Here is a 25,210-nt window from a genome sequence, read left to right as displayed (position 1 = left end):
AGTAAAGCACAAAAATTAAGTTGATCTCTATACATAGCTATGTCATATTATTTATATAGCTGTAGCAGAACTAAGGTTTGAGCCGGAGAATCAGAAAGCTCTGACTTAGTTTTCAACAATCAGGCCCAAATATTTTGAGACTGACACAAATTTTGGTTTTCAGATTTTGCTACTTCAGTGTTTTTAGACCTTTTAGTCAGATGAATCTATAGTTCCTCAAGAACAAGTTTAAGAACTTAATAAAAATGTATAATATTTTATTGACAAATACATCAAGTTTACGCAAAGACTCAATATACCGGTATACAGCGTTGTCCCTTACTTTTTGAAAACTCCTGCAACTCGTCCAGGCGTCTGGATATCAGCTTCTGGGCCAAATCCTGACAACACAATCTTGTCTAATCAGTGTTTGACGTTTTTCACAACTTTTGTGTTTTTGTTTGTCCACTCGCTATTGTGACATTAGTTACTACTCACGGAAAGAATGTGAGGCAGAAAAGTCAGAAATTCCAGGGTCAATACCAAGAGAGCACGTACATAACCAAGGTAAAAGACAGAGTTGTAAGTCAGGTCACAGTCCAGGGTCAATAACAAGAGATAGCGGATCAACGCAAAAGGAGGAGACAAAGGGATATTCTAAACACAGTTCAAAGGGTTAGGCCGGGGTCACACTTGTGAGTGCAGCGCGAGTCTCCTGCACTTGGGACCAGAGTGTGCGGCGGCATGTATGTCTATGCAGCTGAACTCTCCGGTCCTGAGTGCCAGCAGCAGTACCGGGAATTGATGCGAGTTTCTCGCATTGAACTTTCAAGTGCGACACTGGCCTTGGGCAACAAAATTAGGCTAACACTCACCATAAAACACAAACCACATCAGGCAGGGATCAGGGGAATACAGCTCAGGTAAATAGAAGATTTCATCCATTATAAGTTCATGCTAAAGACATACAATTCTGCCCTTCACCTCTCCAAACAAACCTACTTCAACACCCTCATCACCTCCCTGTCCAATAACCCTAAACGTCTCTTTGACACGTTCCAGTCCCTACTCAACCCAAGAGAGCAGGCCCCAACCACGGATCTCCGTGCTGACGATCTGGCCAATTACTTCAAAGAAAAAATTGACCACATTCGACAGGAAATCATCTCCCAATCTCTTCATACCATGCACTGTCCTCCCTCCCCCACTGCATCTAGTTCACTCTCTGACTTTGAAGCAGTTACAGAAGAAGAAGTAAGCAGGCTCCTTGCATCTTCTCGCCCGACCACTTGCACCAGTGACCCCATTCCGTCACATCTCCTCCAGTCCCTTTCCCCGGCTATCACCTCTCACCTAACAAAAATATTCAACCTTTCCCTCACTTCCGGTATTTTTCCCTCCTCATTTAAGCATGCCATCATACATCCATTACTTAAAAAACCATCCCTCGATCAAAACTGTGCCGCTAATTATAGACCTGTCTCTAATCTTCCCTTCATCTCTAAACTCCTCGAACGCCTGGTCCACTCCCGTCTTACCCGCTATCTCTCAGATAACTCTCTTCTCGACCCTCTTCAATCTGGCTTCCGCTCTTTACACTCTACTGAAACTGCCCTCACTAAAGTCTCTAATGACCTACTAACAGCTAAATCTAATGGTCACTACTCCATGCTAATTCTCTTGGATCTCTCTGCAGCATTCGACACTGTGGATCATCAGCTCCTCCTCACTATGCTCCGCTCCATCGGCCTCAAGGACACCGTTCTCTCCTGGTTCTCCTCCTATCTCTCTGACCGATCCTTCACTGTATGTTTTGCTGGTTCCTCCTCCTCTCACCTTCCCCTTACTGTTGGGGTTCCTCAAGGATCAGTCCTAGGCCCCCTACTCTTCTCGTTGTATACTGCCCCTATTGGACAAACAATCAGTAGATTTGGTTTCCAGTACCATCTCTATGCTGACGACACCCAATTATACACTTCTGCTCCCGATATCACACCGACCTTTTTAGAAAACACCAGTGATTGTCTTACCGCTGTCTCTAACATCATGTCCTCCCTCTATCTGAAACTAAACCTGTCAAAAACTGAACTCCTCGTGTTCTCTCCCTCTACTAACCTACCTTTGCCTGACATTGCCATCTCCGTGTGCGGTTCCACCATTACTCCAAAGCAAGATGCCCGCTGCCTTGGGGTCATCCTTGATTCTGACCTTTCATTCACCCCCTACATCCGATCACTGGCTCGCTCTTCTTACTTGCATCTCAAAAACATTTCTAGAATTCGCCCTTTTCTTAATTTCGACTCTGCAAAAACTCTGACTGTTTCACTTATTCATTCTCGTCTGGACTATTGTAACTCTCTACTAATCGGTCTCCCTCTTGCAAAACTCTCCCCGCTCCAATCTGTCCTGAATGCTGCAGCCAGGATCATATTCCTCACCAACCGTTACACCGATGCCTCTACCCTGTGCCAGTCATTACACTGGCTACCCATCCACTCCAGAATCCAGTACAAAACTACTACCCTCATCCACAAAGCACTCCATGGCTCAGCACCACCCTACATCTCCTCCCTGGTATCAGTCTACCACCCTACCCGTGCCCTCCGCTCCGCTAATGACCTCAGGTTAGCATCCTCAATAATCAGAACCTCCCACTCCCGTCTCCAAGACTTTACACGTGCTGCGCCGATTCTTTGGAATGCACTACCTAGGTTAATACGATTAATCCCCAATCCCCACAGTTTTAAGCGTGCCCTAAAAACTCATTTGTTCAGACTGGCCTACCGCCTCAATGCATTAACCTAACGATCCCTGTGTGGCCTATTTATAATAAAAAAAAAAAAAAAAAGGTTCCTCGCATCATGTTCTCATACACTTTATGCAGTATTAGCCCTCTGTGTCTGTACTGCTACATACTTAGGCAGTGAACTGGTTCATGCAGCTTTACATGAACACCTGAGCCTTACACTATGGCTGGTCCGAATAACTAAAGCAATTGTTACCATCCACCTCTCGTGTCTCCCCTTTTCCCCATAGTTTGTAAGCTTGCGAGCAGGGCCCTCACTCCTCCTGGTATCTGTTTTGAACTGTATTTCTGTTATGCTGTAATGTCTATTGTCTGTACAAGTCCCCTCTATAATTTGTAAAGCGCTGCGGAATATGTTGGCGCTATATAAATAAAATTATTATTATTATTATTATAAATAGGCTGGGACATTCTCCAGAACACCTGGAGAAAGTCCCGCACCTCCTAATCACAGATTGGACAGCTGACCTGTCAATCAATACACTGACACTTCAGCAATAATAATCTTTATTTTTATATAGCGCTAACATATTCCGTGGCGCTTTACAGTTTTGACACAGTATCCATCAGACAGCATAGAAATCACTCACTGAGTGGAGGAATTGTGACAGCTTTTTGAAGATTGATCACAGATTCTCAATTTCTGCAGTTTCCTGGCCATTGGCACAAAATTTCAATGTTTTGTTCCCCGAGTCTCTTAGTTTCTCTTTGTGAAATGCTGGGAAAAGCATTGTTCATCACCTAAATGCCACCTGGATCATTGGGAAAACTTGCTCTTGGAGGATGTCTACCATTCATTATTCATAGCAGTGTTCTAAGGCAAAACTCCTGTTCGCTCGCCTTTTCTTCTCCAATCATTCTTCTAGATGTCCCAAACAGTCTGAAGGGGGCTTCATCAGAGAAAATAACTTTACCCCAGTCTTCTGCAGTCCAACCACTGTACTTCCTGCAAAGTTACTTTCTCTGATGAAGGCCTTTTTGGATTATTTAAATGGAATCTGTCACCCCCAAAATCGCGGGTGAGGTAAGCCCACCGGCATCAGGGGCTTATCTACAGCATTCTGGAATGCTGTAGTTAAGCCCACGATGTATCCTAAAAGATGAGAAAAAGACGTTAGATTATACTCACCCAGGGGCAGTCCCGCTGTTGGTCCGGGTCCGGCGCCTCCCATCTTCATCAGATGACGTCCTCTTCTGGTCTTCACGCTGCGGCTCCAGCGCAGGCGTACTTTGTCTGCCCTGTTGAGGGCAGAGCAAAGTACTGCAGTGCGCAGGCGCCGGGAAAGGTCAGAAAGGCCGGCTCCTGCGCACTGCAGTACTTTGCTCTGCCCTCAACAGGGCAGACAAAGTACACCTGCGCTGGAGCCGCAGCGTGAAGACCAGAAGAGGACGTCATCTGATGAAGATGGGAGGTGCCGGACCCGGACCAACAGCGGGAACACCCCTGGGCGAGTATAATCTAACCTCTTTTTCTCATCTTTTATGATACATCGGGAGCTTATCTACAGCATTTCAGAATGCTGTAGATAAGCCCCTGATGCCGGTGGACTTAGCTCATCTTCGATTTTGGGGGTGACAGGTTCCCTTTAAGAAATCTACAAGAATGATTGTCCTGTAAAAGTAAAAAAGTGCAACATTTTGTATGAAGCCGAATTGAAAAAGTGATTTTTAACCTCAAATAAAAAAAACAACAACATTGACCACAGAGGTGAACAACCCCATTAAATTATTTTTTTATCAAGTTATCAAGGTGATGAGTTATTTGTCAAGTTAGACTTGGATACATCTCTAGTCTGATGCTGATTGAAGAATAATTTTAGCAGGTAGAGAGACTTTTCTGCCCAGTAAGTCAAAGACCTCCATACCCAAAAGATATGATCAGTAATGTCATTGTTGTCACAAATTTGGGGCTATTCAGGTGATAGAGTGTCCGTGTGAAAAACAAATTAAAGAATTAACTATTTTCTTCCAAGACTCCATTTGTCTCCTATGTAAGTCTATGGGTGTGTAAAAAAATTGGATCCTATACAAAACATCCGTATTTCACCTGACTTTTTTTAACCTAGGAAACGGTATCTGATCATATACATTTTTGAATGTAAATGTCTGAAAAAAGATCGCACATGGATGTAAAAATGGGACACAAGGAAAATCATCTGCGTTTTCTGGATGAAAACCGAACGATTATTCATACACTTGTGACACTCCTGCCTAAGTCTTATTGCTCCCAGGACAATATTTTGTATTTTTACTATTCTTTCTCTTCCTTTCTGATTTTCATAAACTCTGGTCCAAGTTTACTTAGAGCCTGTATCTCATTTTTGCCTGTGTCGTATCTCAGGACAACAAGCTACCACAGTGCGTAGAATTGTTTTTCAATGTAAAGTAAGGCCTCCATAAGATTTGCAAAGATGATAACTTACAGTCAGGACATTATCAAAATCCGCCTTTGTTGTTCGTACTGTTAATAAAGGAACACATCTCAAGGGTAATGCTTCCAGTATTGCATTCAACTAGTAGTGATGGATTAGGCAATCATCTGGGACACAAATTGTGGAAGTATACAAGTACAGGATCAGCGAGTTAGCTCATACCATCATGTCCTATAATTACACAGCCGATTAATTATCACAGCACTTTACAGACATTATCATCGCTGTCCCCATTGGGGCTCACAATCTATATTCCCTATCAGGATGTCTTTGGAGTGTGGGAGGAAACCGGAGAAAAAGGAGAAAACTCCGGGAGGACATATAAACAAATATAATTGCAAATATTCCATTTCAGCTTTCTCTGCCATCCGTGCACCTCATGACATGGAAGTGATAGATTATTCTCGGTCATAATGCTCTGAAGTCAGTGGCGTAAGTGCAGATCCAGTAACTCGGTTTATCTCCATTAGAACTTCACTTTCCTTCTCAAACATCTGTTAAAGTCAACAAATGATATGAAAACATTTAGCATTTATTAACATAGATTAATCCTAAATATCTGAATCATTGGGTCAACTTTTATATTAGTGTTCCTTTATAAAAACAAACAAACCATAATATACAGGTCACAGAGACTACAGGTATCCCCAATGGCCAGAAGACCTTGCTACTACAGTTCAACAATAAAAGCAGCATTATAACGGCCACGTATATGTGGATCAGCTGCAAACATTTTCTTTAGTGGACAGGATGGAATGGGAAATATATAATATAACAGGCCATATGAAAACCTGCTGCATGACCTCAAATCTAGAGCAGAAATATCAAATACTACTACTAGCAAAAAAATCAATTACCATACTTATGAAGACATTATTTGTGGCTGCAATGCTAGTGATCGCCTAAATGTGCGAGCGCATCTTCTGCCTGCCGGGGCGCACCGCTTCTCTGCCTCCTGCTTGCCTTGTGTAATGGTGTGCTCACGAAGGCTGACAGTTCACTGGCATGTTTGCATCACTGGTCTGAACTTTGCTCTCTCCCGTGCTGTTAGTAAAGGCAGGTTTGCCTCTGCAGCATGGTATGGCAGGGACACCAAAGCTGCCCAGATCCAGCAATCCTGCCAACTTCAGAGTGGTGCTTGCTAGCAAGTTGTATAACTAAATATTCACCCGTTCTTGATATCGGAGAATAAGACTTACATTGCAAAGTTTCTTGTTTTTACAAGCACTTTGCAGTTTTGACCATTATCAAACATGAGACGTCTTTAAAGGTCCATTCTCTTTATTAATGGGTAAAGTTGTAAAAACCATCAACATTGCAAAGAGGATTTTTCATTTTTTTGTTTACTGCTTGTTGCCTAGTTTACTGACCACCGACGCAATCTAGCAACGGTGGCCGAGCATGTGCAGTGGTTACAACCTCTTTCTAATGGCTCCGGGTCCCAGAAGTTTCAGTGTAACTACGTCCTTCAAATGGTACGGCGGCAAAGCTGCTTCTGCTTGCAGCATTGGAGCACACAGTTTGGGCCAATTACAGGACTATACCACTAGTCTGTACTGTCAATCATGCAGTAGCACACTGCCCCTATCAAGCAGGAAGCCAGGGGCCAAGGGAGCGGTGCGCTCCCCCAAAACGCACATGAAACAACACCTTATGTCTGGAGCCACTGGAGATCTGTAAAAAGAGTTCAAGCCAGTGGTTTTCCTTTACAGAAGAACTGACACTAGATTCATACTGCTTGAACTACGAGCAGTAAGAATCAGATGCTGGCTGCACATGTATCTTTAACTGTGAAATGCTGGGACGTTTTAGTGAAAACATAGTTTTAAAAGCTGGCCGGGGAGTATAGAGAGAAAGCTAGCTGATCAGGTGCTGTTCCTGTTCTGTTCTTGTTGATTTTCAGGTCTCTCCATGTATGTCTATTAGGAACAGACCTGGCAGTAGATGACTCACGTTTCTACAGCCTTTTAAACTATGTTTTCTCTGAAACGGAGGAGTGTCTCAAAATAAAAACAAACCTGGCTGTAATTGCACAGCAGGAACTAATTTATCCTGATTGTAGCAGATTTCCTATAATAAAATAACACTGCCTGCAAATATAAGCAATTACTATATACTCAGGTAAAGCTAAAAGCCTTGTAATATCAGCACACTCTTAATTTAAAAAGAAAAATCGCACAAAACTAACCTTTCTCCAGTCTTCTGGGCTATGATGAGTATAACCAAGCAGGTGACATAAGCCATGCACTGCCGTCACCTGCGAGAAAAGTAATTTATATTTGAGTTTCCGTCAGTAGAAACACATTATAAATATTCACTGGAAGGAACAAGAACATAAAATGTGACCAACCAGACTTAGGGCAGATTCACTTACTACACGTACTCACTTGTGGAGCAGATACTAGCAAGGGTAGTTATGTTTCACCAGTAGATCTACCCCTGAATGTTAGGTGCTACTCTCAGTGAGGACACAACTCTTAACACATTCCTGAAGTATCAGTACAAGTAATAAATCCTTTGCTTCTCTACTTTTTTTTACTTTTTACCAAATCTTCTACAAGTCCTTATCCAACTCAGCTCAGATCCATTTTCCTGTCGTACCTCGCAGCAACCAACGTTTGAGCTACAAAGAATTTGTCATGGGTTTACCGTGACAGATAAGAGCCAGAAGATCGCATTGTCTGATTTCTCCTACTCCTGCACTGTTTAGAAGCACTTCACCTTCATATTAAGCGGTACAAGTTTCTTTTAGCAGTGCAGAGGATAGTCTGCTCAGTTGAGAGTTCTTAGGGTATGTGTCCACTTTCAGGATGGCAGGCGGTATCGTCGGAGCGGCTTTGCCGCTCTGCGCTAAGCCCCGCCCCCTTCTGGGACGCGATGATGCCGGATGTGTTCATAGCACACATCCGGCATCATCGCACCCATCGCATAGGGCCATGTGCTATATCTTGCGGCGCCGCAGCATCGTCGCAAGATATACGGACATGCTGAAAAGACGCGCAGCATGTCCGGAGTCGCAGGGCCGCCGCGTGCGTGTTACCACGCATAGTGGAGACGGGATTTCATTCAATCCCCTCCACTATGCTGTAACATCTGGACGCTGCGTGTCTGACGCTGCGGCTCTATGCAGCGTCAGACACGCAGCGTTTCCTGCACGTGGAAACATACCCTTAGAAGGTTTCCTGCATTAAGGCTCTCAGCTGTTCACTGGTAGCCACTCCCCTCTCCAATATATTCTGGGCCCTGTCAAGCACTCATTGCCAGAGATAGCTTATGCTGCATGGTTAGGAGATGGTGGTTTCTTGGGGTTGTTTGAGAAGTTTAGTGGATTTAACCGGACACTGTTGCTAGGTTTTGGTTGTGTGATAATTCCCTTCCTTCCCTTACTTTGTTTTTTTCCCCCATCCTCTATTCCCCGGTGTTTACCTCTGTTGTTTGTGTGAGTATATTTGTATGACTGGTATGTTCCTTTACCCCTGTTTTTATTACCTACCTTGTTAGATTGGTTGGTGTATTATGGTACACTACTACTCTCCTCTTCCCTGGGTGGGGAAATGGTACAGACTGAGAGCGGATTCAGGAAATAAAGCAAAGTATGTGGTGCCGGCATCTTCACCATAAGAAGTAATTCGGTGAATAGGGCGAGATAAGGCGCTCCTAGCATTAGGGACAGGAAAGGAGCCCCTGGTCCCGGGACACCCGACAACAGAGTCATGACAAAATTGTTGTTGATAGCATGATAACACCATTACTCCAAAACTTACAGTCAAGACACTGTTAAAATCCTCCTGCTTTTCCTCACACTGGTGATATATAAACTCTACTCCAAGGTAAACGTCTCCTAAATTGTATTCATCTGGGAATGCTGGATCGGGCAATAATCCGGGACACAAATTCTGGAAGTATACATGGAATACACACTGTCAGATGCAGCTAACACATATCTAATATATAATTGCCTAGAATACTACTTCCTGCAATTTGTGCCAACTTCTGTGGCTTTGTCCGGAGCTAATGTCCGGAGCTAATGTCCGGAGCTAATGTCCGGAGATAAGTGACGTCAACAGTGTCCAGTGTCTGATTGGTTGCCGCCTGCTGCGAGCGACCAATCAGAAACGTGCCGTACTGTGACACACTCCGCCCGCCATTTTGGTGTGATTTTTGAATTTTTACCTCACAGCAAGTTTCTACTGCGTGGAGGCGGGCCCAGTGACGTTGCTCTTCAAGCTCCTGCCGAATTTCGTCAAAAAAATGATACCATTTACCAAAACTATATACAGTATATTTAGTTGTGAAGTGGTTCAGTGACATTTTCACACCAATTTTGAACTTTTGTTTGGTGTTTTCTCCATATACTGCCTATTATTCACTGACTGTTATACTGAGAGCCTGCCGTTTATTAACCTCTTCTTTGCCACATTGGGTATATTGCTCTATTATTTGCCACATAAGGACATTGTCCATTATTGCCCAGCAATTTCTCTGCAATATAAACTGCCTATTTATTAATATCTGCATTCCTGCAAAGAACTATTGCCTATTATTAACTGGCTATTTTACCTGACACTGCCTCTTATTAACCTGTTGTTTGCCACCACCACGCTTAAAGCGGTTTAGCTTAGCCAACATGAGCTCTAATAGTAAGGATACTAATGACACAGAGCTAACAAGAATTGTCAAGAGCTGATGAGTGCAGCCATTTTTTGTTCTTTCTTACTATTATTTATTAATTGTATTATTCTTACATTTGAATAAATAAAGTATATATGGATTCTAGACTCCCGATTCTTTAGAATCGGGCTGCCATCTAGTTGTATATAAGTGCAATTACTTAAAGAGGAGCTATCACCAGGGCAAAAGTTGCTTGTATTTAGTTTTTTTTTAAAAATCTGCCATATGATTCCAAATATATTTGGTCATTTTTTTTATCTAATATTAATTTTAATGTTTACAAGGGTGCATGGCTCACAAGAGAGGATCCTCAGGGGCGTGTCTTTAGGCTGCTCTGAATTATTACTTTGAGCCACACCCCCTTGTAAAGACTATAAAAATTAGCACTGAATAAAGAAGCCCATTTCTCTGGAACGGTATAGCAATTTAAAAAAAGCAAAAAACAGAGTACTCAGGGGAGTGACAGGAATGAAACCAGAGCCAAAAGTGGTGACTTTTTACATGGTGACAGGTTCCCTTTAAAAACAACCTGCTCTACTATTTGTGTACCTCATGAAATGGAAATGATAACACGTCTGTAGCTTTGTCTTGTCGTCTATAAAGTTTGTTCAGTTGTCGGATCTTGGTATCATTTATACATATTACTCCAACATCAAACCTCTTCACACCGAGACAGCTTCTGGTAATTTCTAGATTCTTGCGTAAATGGGCTCTGCGAAGAGGGATCACATGCTGCAGGTTCCGTATAAGAAGAGACATTACCCTGCAGGGACAAATAATACATAGAGACTTGGGGTACAGGTGTTGTCTGCTTTGGACGATGTCTGCATGTTAGAAGGGCTCTTGAACATTAAGATGACCACAAAGTTTTCCATCTCCAGGACCGTCAACTGTATTCAGAGGGATAACCAGGCAGCAAATGATTTGTTTCCCTAGAGCTCTACCACAAGGAAAATTAAAGGGGTTCTGTGAGACAAAACTGATGACCTGCTGTATCTGTAGGATAGGGCATGGTCATGAGATCGGGGGTGGTCCAACACTTGGCACCTGGGACAATCAGCTGAAATCAGCCCCAACAGTTACCAGATACCAGCAATGTGCAAGGTGAAGCACAGCAGCCCGTACTATGCTAGTGAGTATGACACGCCGCTGGCATTTTCCTGAAGAATCTTCGGCTTCAAAAAGTATGCAGATATGCTGGCCTTTATAATATGCTGCTTTGGGTGACTTTTTTGATGTTGGATATTTTTCCTGAGTCCCAAATGCAGTATCTTACAGGACCATTAGTGATGACCGACCGTGCTTGGATAAGGTGTTATCTGAGCATGGTCGGGTGCTAAAAGTGTATTCGGAGAGCTGGAATAATATGTTTGAGTTCCTGCATGTCTCACAGCTGTTCAACAACTGCAACACATGCAGTCAGGCAATCCCCACAGGTGTTGCAGCTGTCTAATAGCGAGACATGCAGGAGCTGGGACATATTTTTTCGAGCACGCCAGAGTAAGGCCGGGTTCACATTTGCAGTCAGGGGCTTTGCGGAGGGCTGCGTACATCCTCGGTTAAGCCTCGCCTACTTCTGCATGCGTCCTGCGTACCTATCTTTAACATTGGGGTACACAGGACATGCGGATGTATCGTTTTGACGCACCCACCATCCGCACAAAACACAACTTGTTGCGTTCCCGTGCGGTCAGTGGGTGCATCAAAACAATGCATCCGCATGTCCTGCGTATCCCAATGTTAAAGATAGGTACGCAGGACGCATGTAGAAATATGTGAAAGTAGGCGGAGCTTAACGGAGGAAGTACGCAGTCCTCCGCAACACCCTCGAACGCTAATGTAAACTTAGCCTAACTCAGCACACTAGCACGTTCCCTCAACACTAGGTACCAGCAAAGTGGATAGGATTTATAGAAATCTCATGCCTACCGGGACACGCACTAAAAACGCAGGTAATCTCCACATGACTGTATCAGTAAAGTTTTGTCAAAGCCAAATACCAGGAATTATCAAGAACAAAGCAGCTTTATTTAAAGCACGACACAGTGTATACAGCAAGGAGAAAATAAAACTTAATAATAAACAGATAAAAAGGAACATTCATTAAAATGCACCTTCCCACTTGTTAGATTGAACGTGGCCGAAGGATAACTCCCAGAATCACAAGTTATTCCCTGTCAGATGACCCGCTGATCGGTGGCGGTCTGAGCAGCAGGACCACAGACCAGGCAGAGCAGAGATTGACCACATGCACTTCTGCGCCACTGAAGACAGCTACATCTTGGGTTGCAGAGCCAGGTTCCTGTGATCATTTGGGGTCTCAGCAGCCGGACCCCAGTGATCAGCAAGTTTTCCCCATTCTTATAGGGAATAGGATAACTTCCAGTTCTGGGATCACCCTTCTAAAAAGTCATGTAAAAGTAACTAATATGTGATGTGAGGTCAGACTGGACAGGCTGCACATGGATGACATCTATCCTCCTCAGTATGAGCCACTGCTGCTACATGACACAGCCTCAGCCATACTGGTGGGTTGGGGCGCAGGCTCAGCCATACAGGTGGGTTGGGGAGAGGCAGCCTCAGCCATACTGGTGGGTTGGGGAGAGGCACCTCAGCCATACTGGTGGGTTGGGGAGAGGCAGCCTCAGCCATACTGGTGGGTTGGGGAGGTGCAGCCTCAGCCATACTGGTGGGTTGTGGTGCAGCCTCAGACAATACTGGTGGGTTGGGGTGCAGCCTCAGACAATACTGGTGGGTTGTGGTGCAGCCTTAGACAATACTGGTGGGCTGGGGTGCAGCCTCAGCCATACTGGTGCAGCCTCAGCCATAGTGGTGGGTTGGGGTGCAGCCTCAGCCATAGTGGTGGGTTGGGGTGCAGCCTCAGCCATACTGGTGCAGCCTCAGCCATAGTGGTGGGTTGGGGAGCAGCCTCAGCCATAGTGGTGGGTTGGGGTGCAGCCTCAGCCATAGTGGTGGGTTGGGGTGCAGCCTCAGCCATACTGGTGCAGCCTCAGCCATAGTGGTGGGTTGGGGAGCAGCCTCAGCCATAGTGGTGGGTTGGGGTGCAGCCTCAGCCATAGTGGTGGGTTGTGGTGCAGCCTCAGCCATACTGGTGCAGCCTCAGCCATAGTGGTGGGTTGGGGAGCAGCCTCAGCCATAGTGGTGGGTTGGGGAGCAGCCTCAGCCATAGTAGTGTGTGGTGGTGCAGCCTCAGCCATAGTAATGGGTTGGGGTGCAGCCTCAGCCATACTGGTGCAGCCTCAGCCATAGTGGTGGGTTGGGGTGCAGCCTCAGCCATACTGGTGCAGCCTCAGCCATAGTGGTGGGTTGGGGTGCAGCCTCAGCCATACTGGTGCAGCCTCAGCCATAGTAGTGGGTTGGGGTGCAGCCTCAGACAATCCTGGTGGGTTGGGGTGCAGCCTCAGCCATACTGGTGCAGCCTCAGCCATAGTGGTGGGTTGGGGTGCAGCCTCAGCCATAGTGGTGGGTTGGGGTGCAGCCTCAGCCATACTGGTGCAGCCTCAGCCATAGTGGTGGGTTGGGGAGCAGCCTCAGCCATAGTGGTGGGTTGTGGTGCAGCCTCAGCCATACTGGTGCAGCCTCAGCCATAGTGGTGGGTTGGGGAGCAGCCTCAGCCATAGTGGTGGGTTGGGGAGCAGCCTCAGCCATAGTGGTGGGTTGGGGAGCAGCCTCAGCCATAGTAGTGTGTGGTGGTGCAGCCTCAGCCATAGTAATGGGTTGGGGTGCAGCCTCAGCCATACTGGTGCAGCCTCAGCCATAGTGGTGGGTTGGGGTGCAGCCTCAGCCATACTGGTGCAGCCTCAGCCATAGTGGTGGGTTGGGGTGCAGCCTCAGCCATACTGGTGCAGCCTCAGCCATAGTGGTGGGTTGGGGTGCAGCCTCAGACAATCCTGGTGGGTTGGGGAGCAGCCTCAGCCATACTGGTGCAGCCTCAGCCATAGTAGTGGGTTGGGGTGCAGCCTCAGACAATCCTGGTGGGTTGGGGAGCAGCCTCAGCCATACTGGTGCAGCCTCAGCCATAGTGGTGGGTTGGGGTGCAGCCTCAGCCATAGTGGTGGGTTGGGGTGCAGCCTCAGACAATCCTGGTGGGTTGGGGAGCAGCCTCAGCTCTATAGTGTGCACTGAGTGTCACAGCCCAAGTGCTGCCAGCCATGGACTTTATGCGTTAAAATTAAACTATCACGTGATGAGAGCCGAGTCCAATCACCTACCGCATGTACGAGCTTGGGAACCTCACCTGGACTCTGCTCGAAAGCGGAACTTTCATTGCTGGATAAGGGGGGATAATATTTCTGATGAACCGAGAATGCACACACCGGAAGTAATCCAGTTTACACCGGAAGTTGGCGATTCTTTTTTCTGGTGTATGTTTCTCTCGTAGAAGTGGCGCGCCCGCTCGTCCTGCAGTGAATGTGAGTACCGGTGTGTGCTGCCCGGGCTCCGCCGCTTTGTAGGTCTCCTGTGTCAGCTTAGCTCACCTCTGGCTCATGGTCACCCATTTGTTGTGATATCACACAAGTAGTATATGTAGCTCTCACTCACAGGGAATGCTGAAGCTTGTAGTTCCTCTGGTCACATGACTTGTCAGCGATCTTCCTCTGTTACATTGTAAGTGAAGTATGGAGCGCTGAGTGTCGCTTTCTGCTTTGGGGTGATCTATATAGCAGCAGCTTCAGCAGCAGGAGAGTCTTTAACCCCTTAACCCCCAGAGCTTTTTTCGGTTTTGCGTTTTCGTTTTTCGCTCCCCTCTTTACCAGAGTCATAACTTTTTATTTTTCCATCAATTTGGCCATGCGAGGGCTTATTTTTTGCGGGACGAGTTGTACTTTTGAACGACATCATTGGTTTTACCATGTCTTGTACTCGAAAATGGGAAAAAAATTCTAAGTGCAGTGAAATTGCAAAAAACATGCAATCCCACACTGGTTTTTTGTTTGGCTTTTTTGCTAGGTTCACTAAATGCTAAAACTGACCTGCCATTATGATTCTCCAGGTCATTACGAGTTCATATTTTTCAAAAACCTGACCGGCACATCCAAACATAGACTAAGTGTGAACAGGTGCTGAACCTAGAGTCGCCAACTCGTACATAGTAAAGTAAATAAGGCAGCACACTGCAGCGCTGAAACATGCAAACTTGAAACACGAAATTTGAACTGCATTACTGCACTAGAAATATGAAAAATGATAGCGTTTAGCGCATAAAAATGGCCAATTTTATATGTACCTGGTAGCCCCTTTACGGCATCTCTCTTATACCAGGTCCTACACTTGCCTAACCTCGCTGAGAATAAACGTCTCCATCTGAATGGGTACATGTGAAAACCTCTTACTAGACTAAAATTCTCTCTCTCTGTGGAGGGGTATTGGACCTGCTGTAATTAAAACACCTGTGGCTAGGAGGCGGAGTGCACGATCAGAAGGCTAAAGAATACATTTCAAAAACCTGACCGGCACATCCAAACATAGACTAAGTGTGAACAGGTGCTGAACCTAGAGTCGCCAACTCGTACATAGTAAAGTAAATAAGGCAGCACACTGCAGCGCTGAAACATGCAAACTTGAAACACGAAATTTGAACTGCATTACTGCACTAGAAATATGAAAAATGAGAGCGTTTAGCGCATAAAAATGGCCAATTTTATGTGTACCTGGTAGCCCCTTTACGGCATCTCTCTTATACCAGGTCCTACACTTGCCTAACCTCGCTGAGAATAAACGTCTCCATCTGAATGGGTACATGTGAAACCTCTTCTTAGACTAAAACAGAGAGAGAGAATTTTAGTCTAAGAAGAGGTTTCACATGTACCTATTCAGATGGAGACATTTATTCTCAGCGAGGTTAGGCAAGTGTAGGACCTGGTATAAGAGAGATGCCGTAAAGGGGCTACCAGGTACACATAAAATTGGCCATTTTTATGCACTAAACGCTCTCATTTTTCATATTTCTAGTGCAGTAATGCAGTTCAAATTTCGTGTTTCAAGTTTGCATGTTTCAGCGCTGCAGTGTGCTGCCTTATTGACTTTACTAATTACGAGTTCATAGACACCAAACATGTCTAGGTTCTTTTTTTGTCTAAGTGGTGAAAATAAAAATCCAAAGTTTGCTTTAAAAAAAGAATTGTTACATTTTCCGATACCATAGCGTCTCCATTTTTCGTGATCTCGGGTCTGGTGAGGGCTTATTTTTCGCTTGCCAAGCAGATGTTTTTAATGATACCACCTTTGTGCAGATACGTTCTTTTGATCGCCCGTTATTGTATTTTAATGCAATGTTGCGCCCACCAAAAAAATGAAATTCTGGTGTTTTGATTTTATTTCTTGCCACGCCGTTTAGCAATCTGGTTAATCCTTTTTTTTTATTGATAGAGCAGGCGATTCTGAACGCGGTGATACCAAATATGTGTAATTTGATTTTTTTTTTTTTTTATTTTGAATGGGGCGAAAGGGAGTGATTTAAACTTATTTTTTTTTATATTTTTAAAACTATTTTTCTTTAAGTTTTGGCATGCTTCAATAGCCTCCATAGGAGGCTAGAAGCTGGCATAGCCTGATCGGCTCTGCTGCATAGAGGCGATGCTCAATCACTCCTATGTAGCAAAATTACTGCATTGCTATGAGCGCCGACTACAGGGTGGCTCTCATAGCAATCCGGCATCAACAACCATAGAGGTCTCAAGGAGACCCCTGGTTATGCCAACGAACTGATGACCCCTTATCACGTCACGGGGTCAGCGGTGCGCGTATTTCCAGCCTGATGGATGGAAGCTTGTGTTAAATGCCGCTGTCAGAGTTTGATAGTAGCATTTAACTAGTTAATAGGTGCGGGCGGATCGCGATTCCGCCCACGCCTATTGCGGGCACATGTCAACTGTTCAAAAGAGCTGACATGTCCCAGCTTTGATGCAGGCTCACCGCCGGAGCCCACATCAAAGCGGGGGTTCTGCCATCGGACGTACTATTCAGTCCAATTGCAGTAAGGGGTTAATCTCTGAGATTTACCCATCTCACTTTTTAAACCAAGGTGGAGGGAACTACTTAAAGGCAATATGTCATCAGGTTTTTTTCTCTCCTATCTGAGAGCAGCGTAATGTGGGGACAGAGACCCTGATTCCAGCAGTTTCACTTACTCCGCTGCTTGCTGTAGTTTTGATTAAATCCCTGTTTTATGTGATGCACGTTTATCAGAGCTCTGAATGCTGAGCTTTGTATGACCCCCGCCCCCACCACTGATTGGCAGCTTTCTGCCTATGCACAGTGTACACAGAGCTGATGAACATGGAGGACTATCTGGTAGCAGGCTTACTAGTCCTCTAGTGATAAACCCTTGCTGATAGACCAGTAAGTGACACATCTCAGAAATCAGGGTCTCTTTCGTTATTTTATTCTGACAGATTCTGTCTTTGGCCTCTTTCACACTTCAGTTGTTTGGCGTCAGTCTAAAACCGCCATTTTCCTCAAATAACGGATCCGTCAATTTTTTTTGACGGATCCGTTATTTTCCCATAGACTTGCATTAGCGACGGATGGTCGTCCGTTCCATCCGCCATGCGACGGATCCGTCAAAATTTGGCGGACGTTTTCTGAAAATAGACGGACATTGAAACGTTTTTTGTCAACGCCGAAATGGCGGATCGCGACAGATCCGTCGCGTCCGCCATTCCATAGAATGGCCGCCTGTGGGCGACGGATCCGCGCAACCTTTTTTTCGGCGGATCCGTCGCCCCAATCCGTTTTTTCAATTGCGCATGCTCCAAAAAGTAGATACTTTTCCCAGACAACCCCCAAGTAACAGATCCGTCAAAAAAACGGATCCGTTACAATTGTTGAGAAAACGGTTCTGACGGATCCGTCAATCTGTCACTATGTCGGTAGTGACTGACGCAAAACAACTGAAGTGTGAAAGAGGCCTTTGGTGACAGATTCCCTTTAAAGAGTTTATCCAAGAATTAAAGATTGCATATCTTTGAGGCCAATGTGATTATTTTATTTTTACTTAAATGCATACATTTTTAGCTAAAAACCACTTGAAGTTTATCACTCCTAAAGTTCCAGTATGCCTGGCAGACGTGATTTTAATGCTCTTTATCTGCAGGTTACCAATATATCTGCAGTGATAAATGGAGTTTTAGTAGGCAATAAGTTCCCTTTAATGCTGTTAAATTGATAACTGTCGGACTACAATATTGTATAGCTAAAATCATCATTTTTTGTGATTTTAATCTTGCTTTTCTATGTGTTTCAATAGGTTTTGAAGGCACGAGTTTTGTGACACCACCAAACGATGAATAGTAACAATTATTTTAGTGGACAGCAAACCTCAAACCCCAATTCACAAAATCAGAATGCAATTATGTTTGGGCAGACAACGTTATTTGGCCAAAATGCAACTGTACAGCCTGCCCCTGCATTTGGACAGCAATCTAGTGGCCAGTCAGCCCCTGTGTTTGGACAACTCGGTAACAGCCAATCTTCCACAGTTTTTGGGCAGAATACTTTAAACCAATCTTCTATCTTTGGACAACCTAATTCAGCACAAACCACTCCAGCATTTGGTCAGACAAGTGGTGGACTGTTGGCTCCTACATTTGGACAGCATTCTTCTTCAGGGCCACTCTTTGGTCAAGCTTCTTCTGGCCAGTCTAGTTCTATATTTGGGCAGTCCACCTCTGGGCAGGCGGCTCCTACGTTTGGACAAGCAGCTAATACTTCAGTGTTTGGACTACCCACATCTGGACAGACTGCTCCGCTGTTTGGACAGTCCAATTCAGGGCAGTCTGTGCCTTCATTTGGGCAGGCCACTGGTCAGTCAGCACCTGCTTTTGGACAAGGCACTTCTTCACAGTTTACCCCAGTATTTGGACAGGGCACTTCTAGTCAGTCTACACTCTTATTTGGACAGGCCACATCTGCTCCTGCATTTGGGCAGGTTTCTTCTCCGTCTTCTCCAGCCTTTGGACAGGCTACAACAGGACACTCTGGCTTTGCCTTTGGACAGGCTGCTAATAATCAGTCTGCTACTGCTTTTGCACAACAATCTTTGGGACAAACTGGTTCTGCCTTTGGGCTGACAACTACCGGGCAGCCCTCTTCCATATTTGGAAATCCAACCAATACAAATTCAGTACCTGCATTTGGACAGACTTCTACTGGGCAAACCGGTCCAACATTCGGACAAAGCGGTACCAGTCAATCCTCTATGTTTGGACAAACTGCTCCCAGCAAAAATGCATCTCCTTTTGCTCAAGTACCAACTAGCCAATCTACATCTGTCTTTGCCCAGGCGACTACCAACCAGTCTGCATCTTTCTTTACACAGCCTACAACTAGCCAGTCAACCCCAGCCTTTGGAAGCAATACTTCGATATTTGCCCAGGCAACATCTGAGTCATCTCAGGCATCCAGACCATCCGAAGATGGCTCAAATCAGGGTCCACAATTTGGACAACAATCCCCTAACAGATTTTTGTTTGGCCAGACACCCTCAAACCAGACAGCTATGTTTGCGCAGAACGTGACTGGGCAAGGTTTTAGTCAGACAAGCTCCACCCAATCTGGGGCAAATGGTAATAGTCAAATGTCTGCATTTGGACAGGTAAACAGTGGGCAAAGTAATATTTTTGGTCAGTCACCTGGCTTCCAGCCTTCATTTAGTAAGCAGGAATCTGGTACTGTCAGTGCACAACCTGCACAAGCATCTTCTGCATTTGGAATCGCTCAATCAACACAAATTAGCAAGGTGGCATCAACTGAGAAAATGTCAGTTTTTGGTCAGTCATCAAATATTTCCACTGGGCAGACTGGAAGTGTGTTTGGTGCCACCACACAGATAAGTACCAGTTCTAGTGCCGTGGACTCCACATTTACACAGGTGGCATCTAATTCTGAGCACAGTTTCAAACCTCCCGCTTATACAACTTTCAAGCCCATCCTAACAGGAGCAACTAAATCGGATGAAACTTCTGCACCTTCTTTTAGCATGTCAGGTAAAAACGAGTCAAAAGATCAACCCCTCTTTGGAGCTTCTACGTCGTCCTCTACATCTGGGAACCTCAACTTATTTTCTATGTCTTCAGATAAGAAAAGCAAAGGAGAAGCAGGAACACCCAGACCTTCCTTTGCAAGTGCGAATAGTAGTTTCACTAGTTTTACTGAAGAGCCAAGAAGAGAAGAGGGACAAAAAGGAGTAAAAAGAAAAGAAGAGTATGATCGCTCACCACGTAGAAATGATGCAGCTATCTCAGGTGAAGCTTCTTCAGATCCCCATAGCGAACATCTACCCATTAAGAGGTCTAGTCGGTTGAACCGGGATTTAAAAGGAGGTGCTAACATCTATGTTAGGAGCTTGTTTGATGTTGTGAAAAGTCAAATGAAAACGCAGCGTGGAAGAGAAATTAAAAAAGGCGATAACGTTTCTCCACAGCCCAAAGTGACAGATGCCAATTCTCCATCCAAAAATCAACCAACTATCAGACCTCTTTTAGGTCCCAGTCAAACTGAATCTGTTAAAACAATCTCAGCCGGTTTATCAAGTCAAGTAAATTTTAATAAGTCCCAAATGACAAGTGTAGGTCATGCAACACCTACCAGAATGGTTTCATTTCTGGGGCCAAACCAGCAAGGATCTCCTAGAGAAAATTCTTCAGGTGGACCTAGTGAATTGAAATCTGGAAGAATTCGACCCTTGCTGGAAGAAGGAGAGCTACTGCCTGAAATTGAACGTAAGAGCACTTTTTTCCCTAAGTTTACTTTACCGTTCTACAATGTCCGTAAAGATGTGTGTATGTATATATGTGTATATGTATGTGTGTGTGTGTGTATGTGTATATATATATATATATATATATATATATATATATATATATATATACACGCACACGCACACTGTATATAATATTATATATATGTATGTGATATATAATATATATCTGTTCTGTAGATTTGTTTGATAAGGCTGCGTGTTCTCTGACACTGTACACCGCTTAGTCATGTAAAATGTTAGTGGTTTATCAGGAATTTCCGTTTTAACATTTTTTTTCTCCTATGCCTCGTTGGGGGATACAGGACCATGGGTGTATGCTGCTGCCACTAGGACACAAAGTAATGCAGAAAGAATGGCTCCTTCCCTGCAGTATACACCCTCCTGCTGGCTCCAAGTGAACCAGTTCTTGCTTAGTGTCTGTAGGAGGCACTTGGGTCTGCTTTCAGACCCCACCGTTTCTATTTTAATTTTTTACTTTTTATTCTATTTTTTCCCTTAACGGAGCGAATGGCAGCGACGGATCCTTTCTAGGTTCTGATCTCCCCCGAATCATCAACAGGCAAGTACGTGGAGCGTTCCTCCCGGATCCTTTCCTGCAACGTTGGATGCAAGCCCTGAGCTCACCTTGCGAGCGACGGTTCCTTCGCGTTCCGATCCCTCCCCCCCACCCCCCATAGCAGACGACCACATGGAGTAGCCCTCCATCTACCACTCCTGGAGCCAGGTGCATAGCCGGACATGATATATATGGCGTCCGTGCAGCCCCCCACTGCATCACCACTGTTATAGAGGATGACGCAAGGCGGCAGAAGCTCTCCACCCCCTCCCTGACTATGGCGACAGTGGATTGAGCACCGGCCCACCGCATCTCCCGTGAGTACACTGCGGGGGCCGAGGCGCTGGGGGGTCCTGGTCCCCCGGAGTATGGGAGGTCCACACCTTAAAGCCCGGGTCCGTGGGTGGTCCGCAGTGCGGAAATTCATTCAGGGAGTGTGGCTTAAGAATGGTGCTAATAGCAGTCGCGGCGCTGCAGGCCGCAACCAAAGGTTTAAAATTTAGGCCCCAGCTTTTCCCCTTCATACAGGCCGGAGTTTTGACACACCCACCAGCAGTTGCCACCACCCACTCTTTCTGGCGCTTCTCGTTCCCTGAGAGACACTCTCACTTCCTGATCTCGGCGGACATCTTGGTTCACCCACTGGGCTGATGCTGCAGCGCTGCTCCAGACTTTTCAAGCACAGCCTTCAGGACTAGCGATTCCTGTTCATAACTCCCGTGGCATCACACTGTGGACCTCCCCTGGGGACTCAAGACACAGGACCTGGGTAAACTCCAGAAACATGTCTTAACCCTTCCCCTGTTACTAAGCTCTCTCCTCAAGGCTATGCTATGCCTCAATCAAAGCCTCAAAAAGTCTGGCAAAACCCACACTGTTTTTTGCGGCATGTACCGCTCGTAAGGTGTCATTACCCCGGGGTCACAATACTGCATTATGCACAGCTTGTGAACCGGTGACTGCTCAGGAACCACCTGTTACTGATACCGAACCCAGTGAGCCTAGTCCCCCTGAGTGGGCTACCTCCCTTATCCGGTCTATGGCATCTTTGGCAAAAGCGTTAGAATCGTTCCGAGACCCTTCCTCTAACCAGGGCACTTTTTTGGACGACGCTTCCGATGATCAGAACCCCTTGTACTCCAGGGGTCATACCTTGCCAAGGAGCTCTCGCTCTTCCAGGAACAGGACTCATGCCATATCCTCAGACCATCACCGCGATTCGGGTCCTGAGAGCTCCATTTCTCGCTCCCCTTCCATTGGGGCTAATAGAGAACCTGTTTCAGAGGATGATTCTGATACGTCCCTAGATCAGGAATTTCATCACGATCAGGAGACTCTCGACTCTCTCATTGAGTCAGTGAATAAGGCTTTGAAGCTTGAGGAGGAACCTTTATCTAAAACGGATCATGCCGTGTCCTTTAAGAGGACCAGTCGAGCTCACAGAGTATTCGCCACTCATCCCGAATTTAAGGGAATTGTTGAATCTCACAAGATCCGTCCAGATAAACGATTCACAGGGCAGAAGCCCATGGAGTCAAAATCCAAGAAAAGATTGGTCGCAGTCTTCCCCGATTGCGCCTGGCTACTAAATCTGTTTTATCCTCTTCGGAGGTGCCTGTATTAAAAAAAACTCAACCAATCGTCAGATTGACAATATGGCGCGTTCAGCCTTTGAAGCCTCAGCAGCCGCACTTTTCTCATCTTTTGACGCTACATGGGTGGCTAAGGCTATGACCCACTGGACTGAGTGAGGTCTTGTCTTCAGCGGTGCTGGATACCAATCTACCCTTCCGGGATACCAGGCCTTGCTACTCAGCCAGAGTTGGAGATTTCGTAGTAACCGCGTCCCTGGATGCCGCTAACTGCGCTTCTCAAGCAGCAAACGCCATCACCATCCGGAGGTCCTTATGGCTCAGGGACTGGCGTGCGGATTTTGCTTCCAAAAAGTCACTGACTTCTCTACCATATCAGAGTGGTCGCCTTTTTTGGCGAAAAGCTCGACCAATTGATTACCGACGCCACTGGAGGGAAGAGTAAATTTCCACAACCACGGGCTCGGTCCCGATTTTTTTCGTTACAGCTCAAACTGGTCCTCTACTTCCACATCTCCCGGTCCCGGCCGGGCACAACGTGCAGACAGAGGTTCCCAGGCCTCTTATACACCTTTCCCTTGATGGAATGGCAGGGTTAGGCAGTCGGGATCCAGAGGCTCCAGAACGGGCAGATCTTCCACACAATGAGCCCTGTGGTATCCGGGGGACACCCTCATAGTAGGAGGCTGCCTGCTCTCCTTCAGTGCCGCGTGGCTCTCGGTCGTTCACGACGAGTGGATCCGCGACTTAGTGTTCTCCGTATACAAGATAGACTTCTTACCTCGTCCTCCCAGGGCAAAAGCTTCAGAAAAAGAAAAAGATTGTTCCAGCTTTTGATAAAATATGAAACTTTAATCCATCATGATTAAAATCAAAATTACTCCTGGGACATCACCATGGCACTAGTGAGGAAAGCGACGCGTTTCGACCGACACAGCGGTCTTTGTCACAGCTGTGACAAAGACCGCTGTGTCGGTCGAAACGCGTCGCTTTCCTCACTAGTGCCATAGTGATGTCCCAGGATTAATTTTGATTTTAATCATGATGGATTAAAGTTTCATATTTTATCAGAAGCTGGAACAATCTTTTTCTGTTCGCAGAGTCTTCACTATGTCTCATCAGGACGGAGTTTCGGGCTTCTCCTATTAATCGGTGAGCTGGCTTTTTCGCCTTTTTGTGTATTCAAAAGCTTCAGAGTTCTTCCAAGCTATATGCTCTCTGAGTAAAGACGGACTTATTATTCCGGTCCCTCAAAGCGAACGGTTTTAAGGTTTTTATTCAAACCTCTTCATGGTTCCAAAGAAGGACACTACAGTACGGCCCATACTGGATCTAAGACTGCTGAACACGTTCGTCAGGGTGCGACGGTTCCAGATGGAATCGCTTCATTCTGTCATCGCCACCATGGGAAAAGGCGAGTTCCTGGCGTTTATAGACATCCAGGACGCGTACCTCCACATTCCTATTTTACCTTCCCACTAAAGGTTTCTTCGCTTCGCAGTTCATTAACAACAGCTTTGCCCTTCGGCCTCGCCATCAACCCCAGGGTACTCACAAAGGTCATGGCGGCTGCCGTGGCCATTCTCCGCTCTCGAGGAGTGGTAGTGCTACCGTATCTTGACCTATATCCTCATCAAAGGCCCCTCTTTCCGCACCTTCAAGGAGGCCATGAACATCACAAAACTTCAAAAAATCTTCCCCAGTACCGGCTCAGCGAATTTCCTTTCTAGGAATGATACTGGACTCGTCCCAGGGGTTGGTGCTTCTTCCCCCGGAAAAGATCTCAGCCTTACAGCGGGGAGCTCTCTCAACCTTGCACTCACTCTCTGCACTCAGTATGAGCGTCCTCGGCAGGATGGTAGCAGCCTTGGAGGCGGTTTCATTTGCCCAAATACACCTCCGTCCCTTACAGCATTCCCTCCTGGCCGTTTGGGACAGGAACCCGTTCTCCCTCGACCATCGGTTCTTCTTTCCCGAGTGAGTCAGACAGTTTCTCAGGTGGTGGACATTAAAGTCCTCCCTGAATCAGGGGAAGTTTTTTTCTTCCAGTACATTGGCCAGTTGTGACAACAGATGCCAGTCTTCTGGGCTGGGGAGCCGTGTTCTTACATCACACTGCTCCGGGGAGCCGGTCACTTCAGGAATCATGCCTTCTGATCAACATCTTAGAAATTCGGGCACTCAGGTTAGCTCTTCTCCAATTCCATCCCTTCCTGGCGAGTCGTCCCATCAGGATTCAGTCCGACAATGCCACTGCAGTGGCATACATCAACCGACAAGGGGGAGCCTGCAGCATGGCAGCCATGAACGAGGTAGGCTACATTCTCAGTTGGGCTGAGGAAAACCGCTCAATGATTTCAGCGGTTCACATCCCGGGAGTGGACAATTGGG

At 45.9% G+C, this 25,210-nt stretch overlaps 2 protein-coding genes across 5 annotated transcripts in view; one reads left to right on the top strand and one right to left on the bottom strand.

The window, feature by feature from the left end:
- Positions 1-4,483: 4,483 nt before the first annotated feature.
- On the bottom strand, positions 4,484-14,183 carry YBEY (ybeY metalloendoribonuclease). Of its 3 annotated transcripts, none has more exons than XM_069733266.1 (5): positions 14,147-14,183; positions 10,438-10,651; positions 8,982-9,113; positions 7,406-7,474; positions 4,484-5,711 (listed from the first exon to the last, which is right to left on the bottom strand). In XM_069733266.1, the coding sequence occupies exons 2-5, from the start codon at positions 10,645-10,647 to the stop codon at positions 5,616-5,618; spliced, it is 507 nt and encodes a 168-aa protein (XP_069589367.1). In that variant the 5' UTR covers positions 10,648-10,651; positions 14,147-14,183; the 3' UTR covers positions 4,484-5,615. The 3 variants fall into 3 exon arrangements, with proteins under 3 accessions (XP_069589367.1, XP_069589366.1, XP_069589368.1); XM_069733265.1 differs by having other exon boundaries at positions 14,121-14,174; XM_069733267.1 differs by lacking the exon at positions 8,982-9,113 and having other exon boundaries at positions 5,488-5,711; positions 14,121-14,174.
- A 3-nt stretch (positions 14,184-14,186) lies between these two features.
- The window catches only part of MCM3AP (minichromosome maintenance complex component 3 associated protein), a 110,117-nt gene continuing 99,093 nt past the window's right edge, over positions 14,187-25,210 (top strand). The window contains exons 1-3 of one of the 2 annotated variants that reach the window (XM_069733264.1): positions 14,246-14,321; positions 18,158-19,895; positions 19,986-20,630. In XM_069733264.1, the coding sequence (XP_069589365.1) occupies positions 18,194-19,895; positions 19,986-20,630 (2,347 nt within the window). In that variant the 5' untranslated portion in view covers positions 14,246-14,321; positions 18,158-18,193. Of the gene's footprint in view, positions 14,322-18,157; positions 20,631-25,210 lie in introns of both variants that reach the window. The other variant, XM_069733263.1, reaches the window with a different exon arrangement.

The sequence above is a fragment of the Ranitomeya imitator genome, chromosome 7 (genome assembly GCF_032444005.1).
Source record: "Ranitomeya imitator isolate aRanImi1 chromosome 7, aRanImi1.pri, whole genome shotgun sequence".
Taxonomy (NCBI): domain Eukaryota; kingdom Metazoa; phylum Chordata; class Amphibia; order Anura; family Dendrobatidae; genus Ranitomeya; species Ranitomeya imitator.
This window is presented reverse-complemented; position numbering and strand designations above follow the sequence as displayed.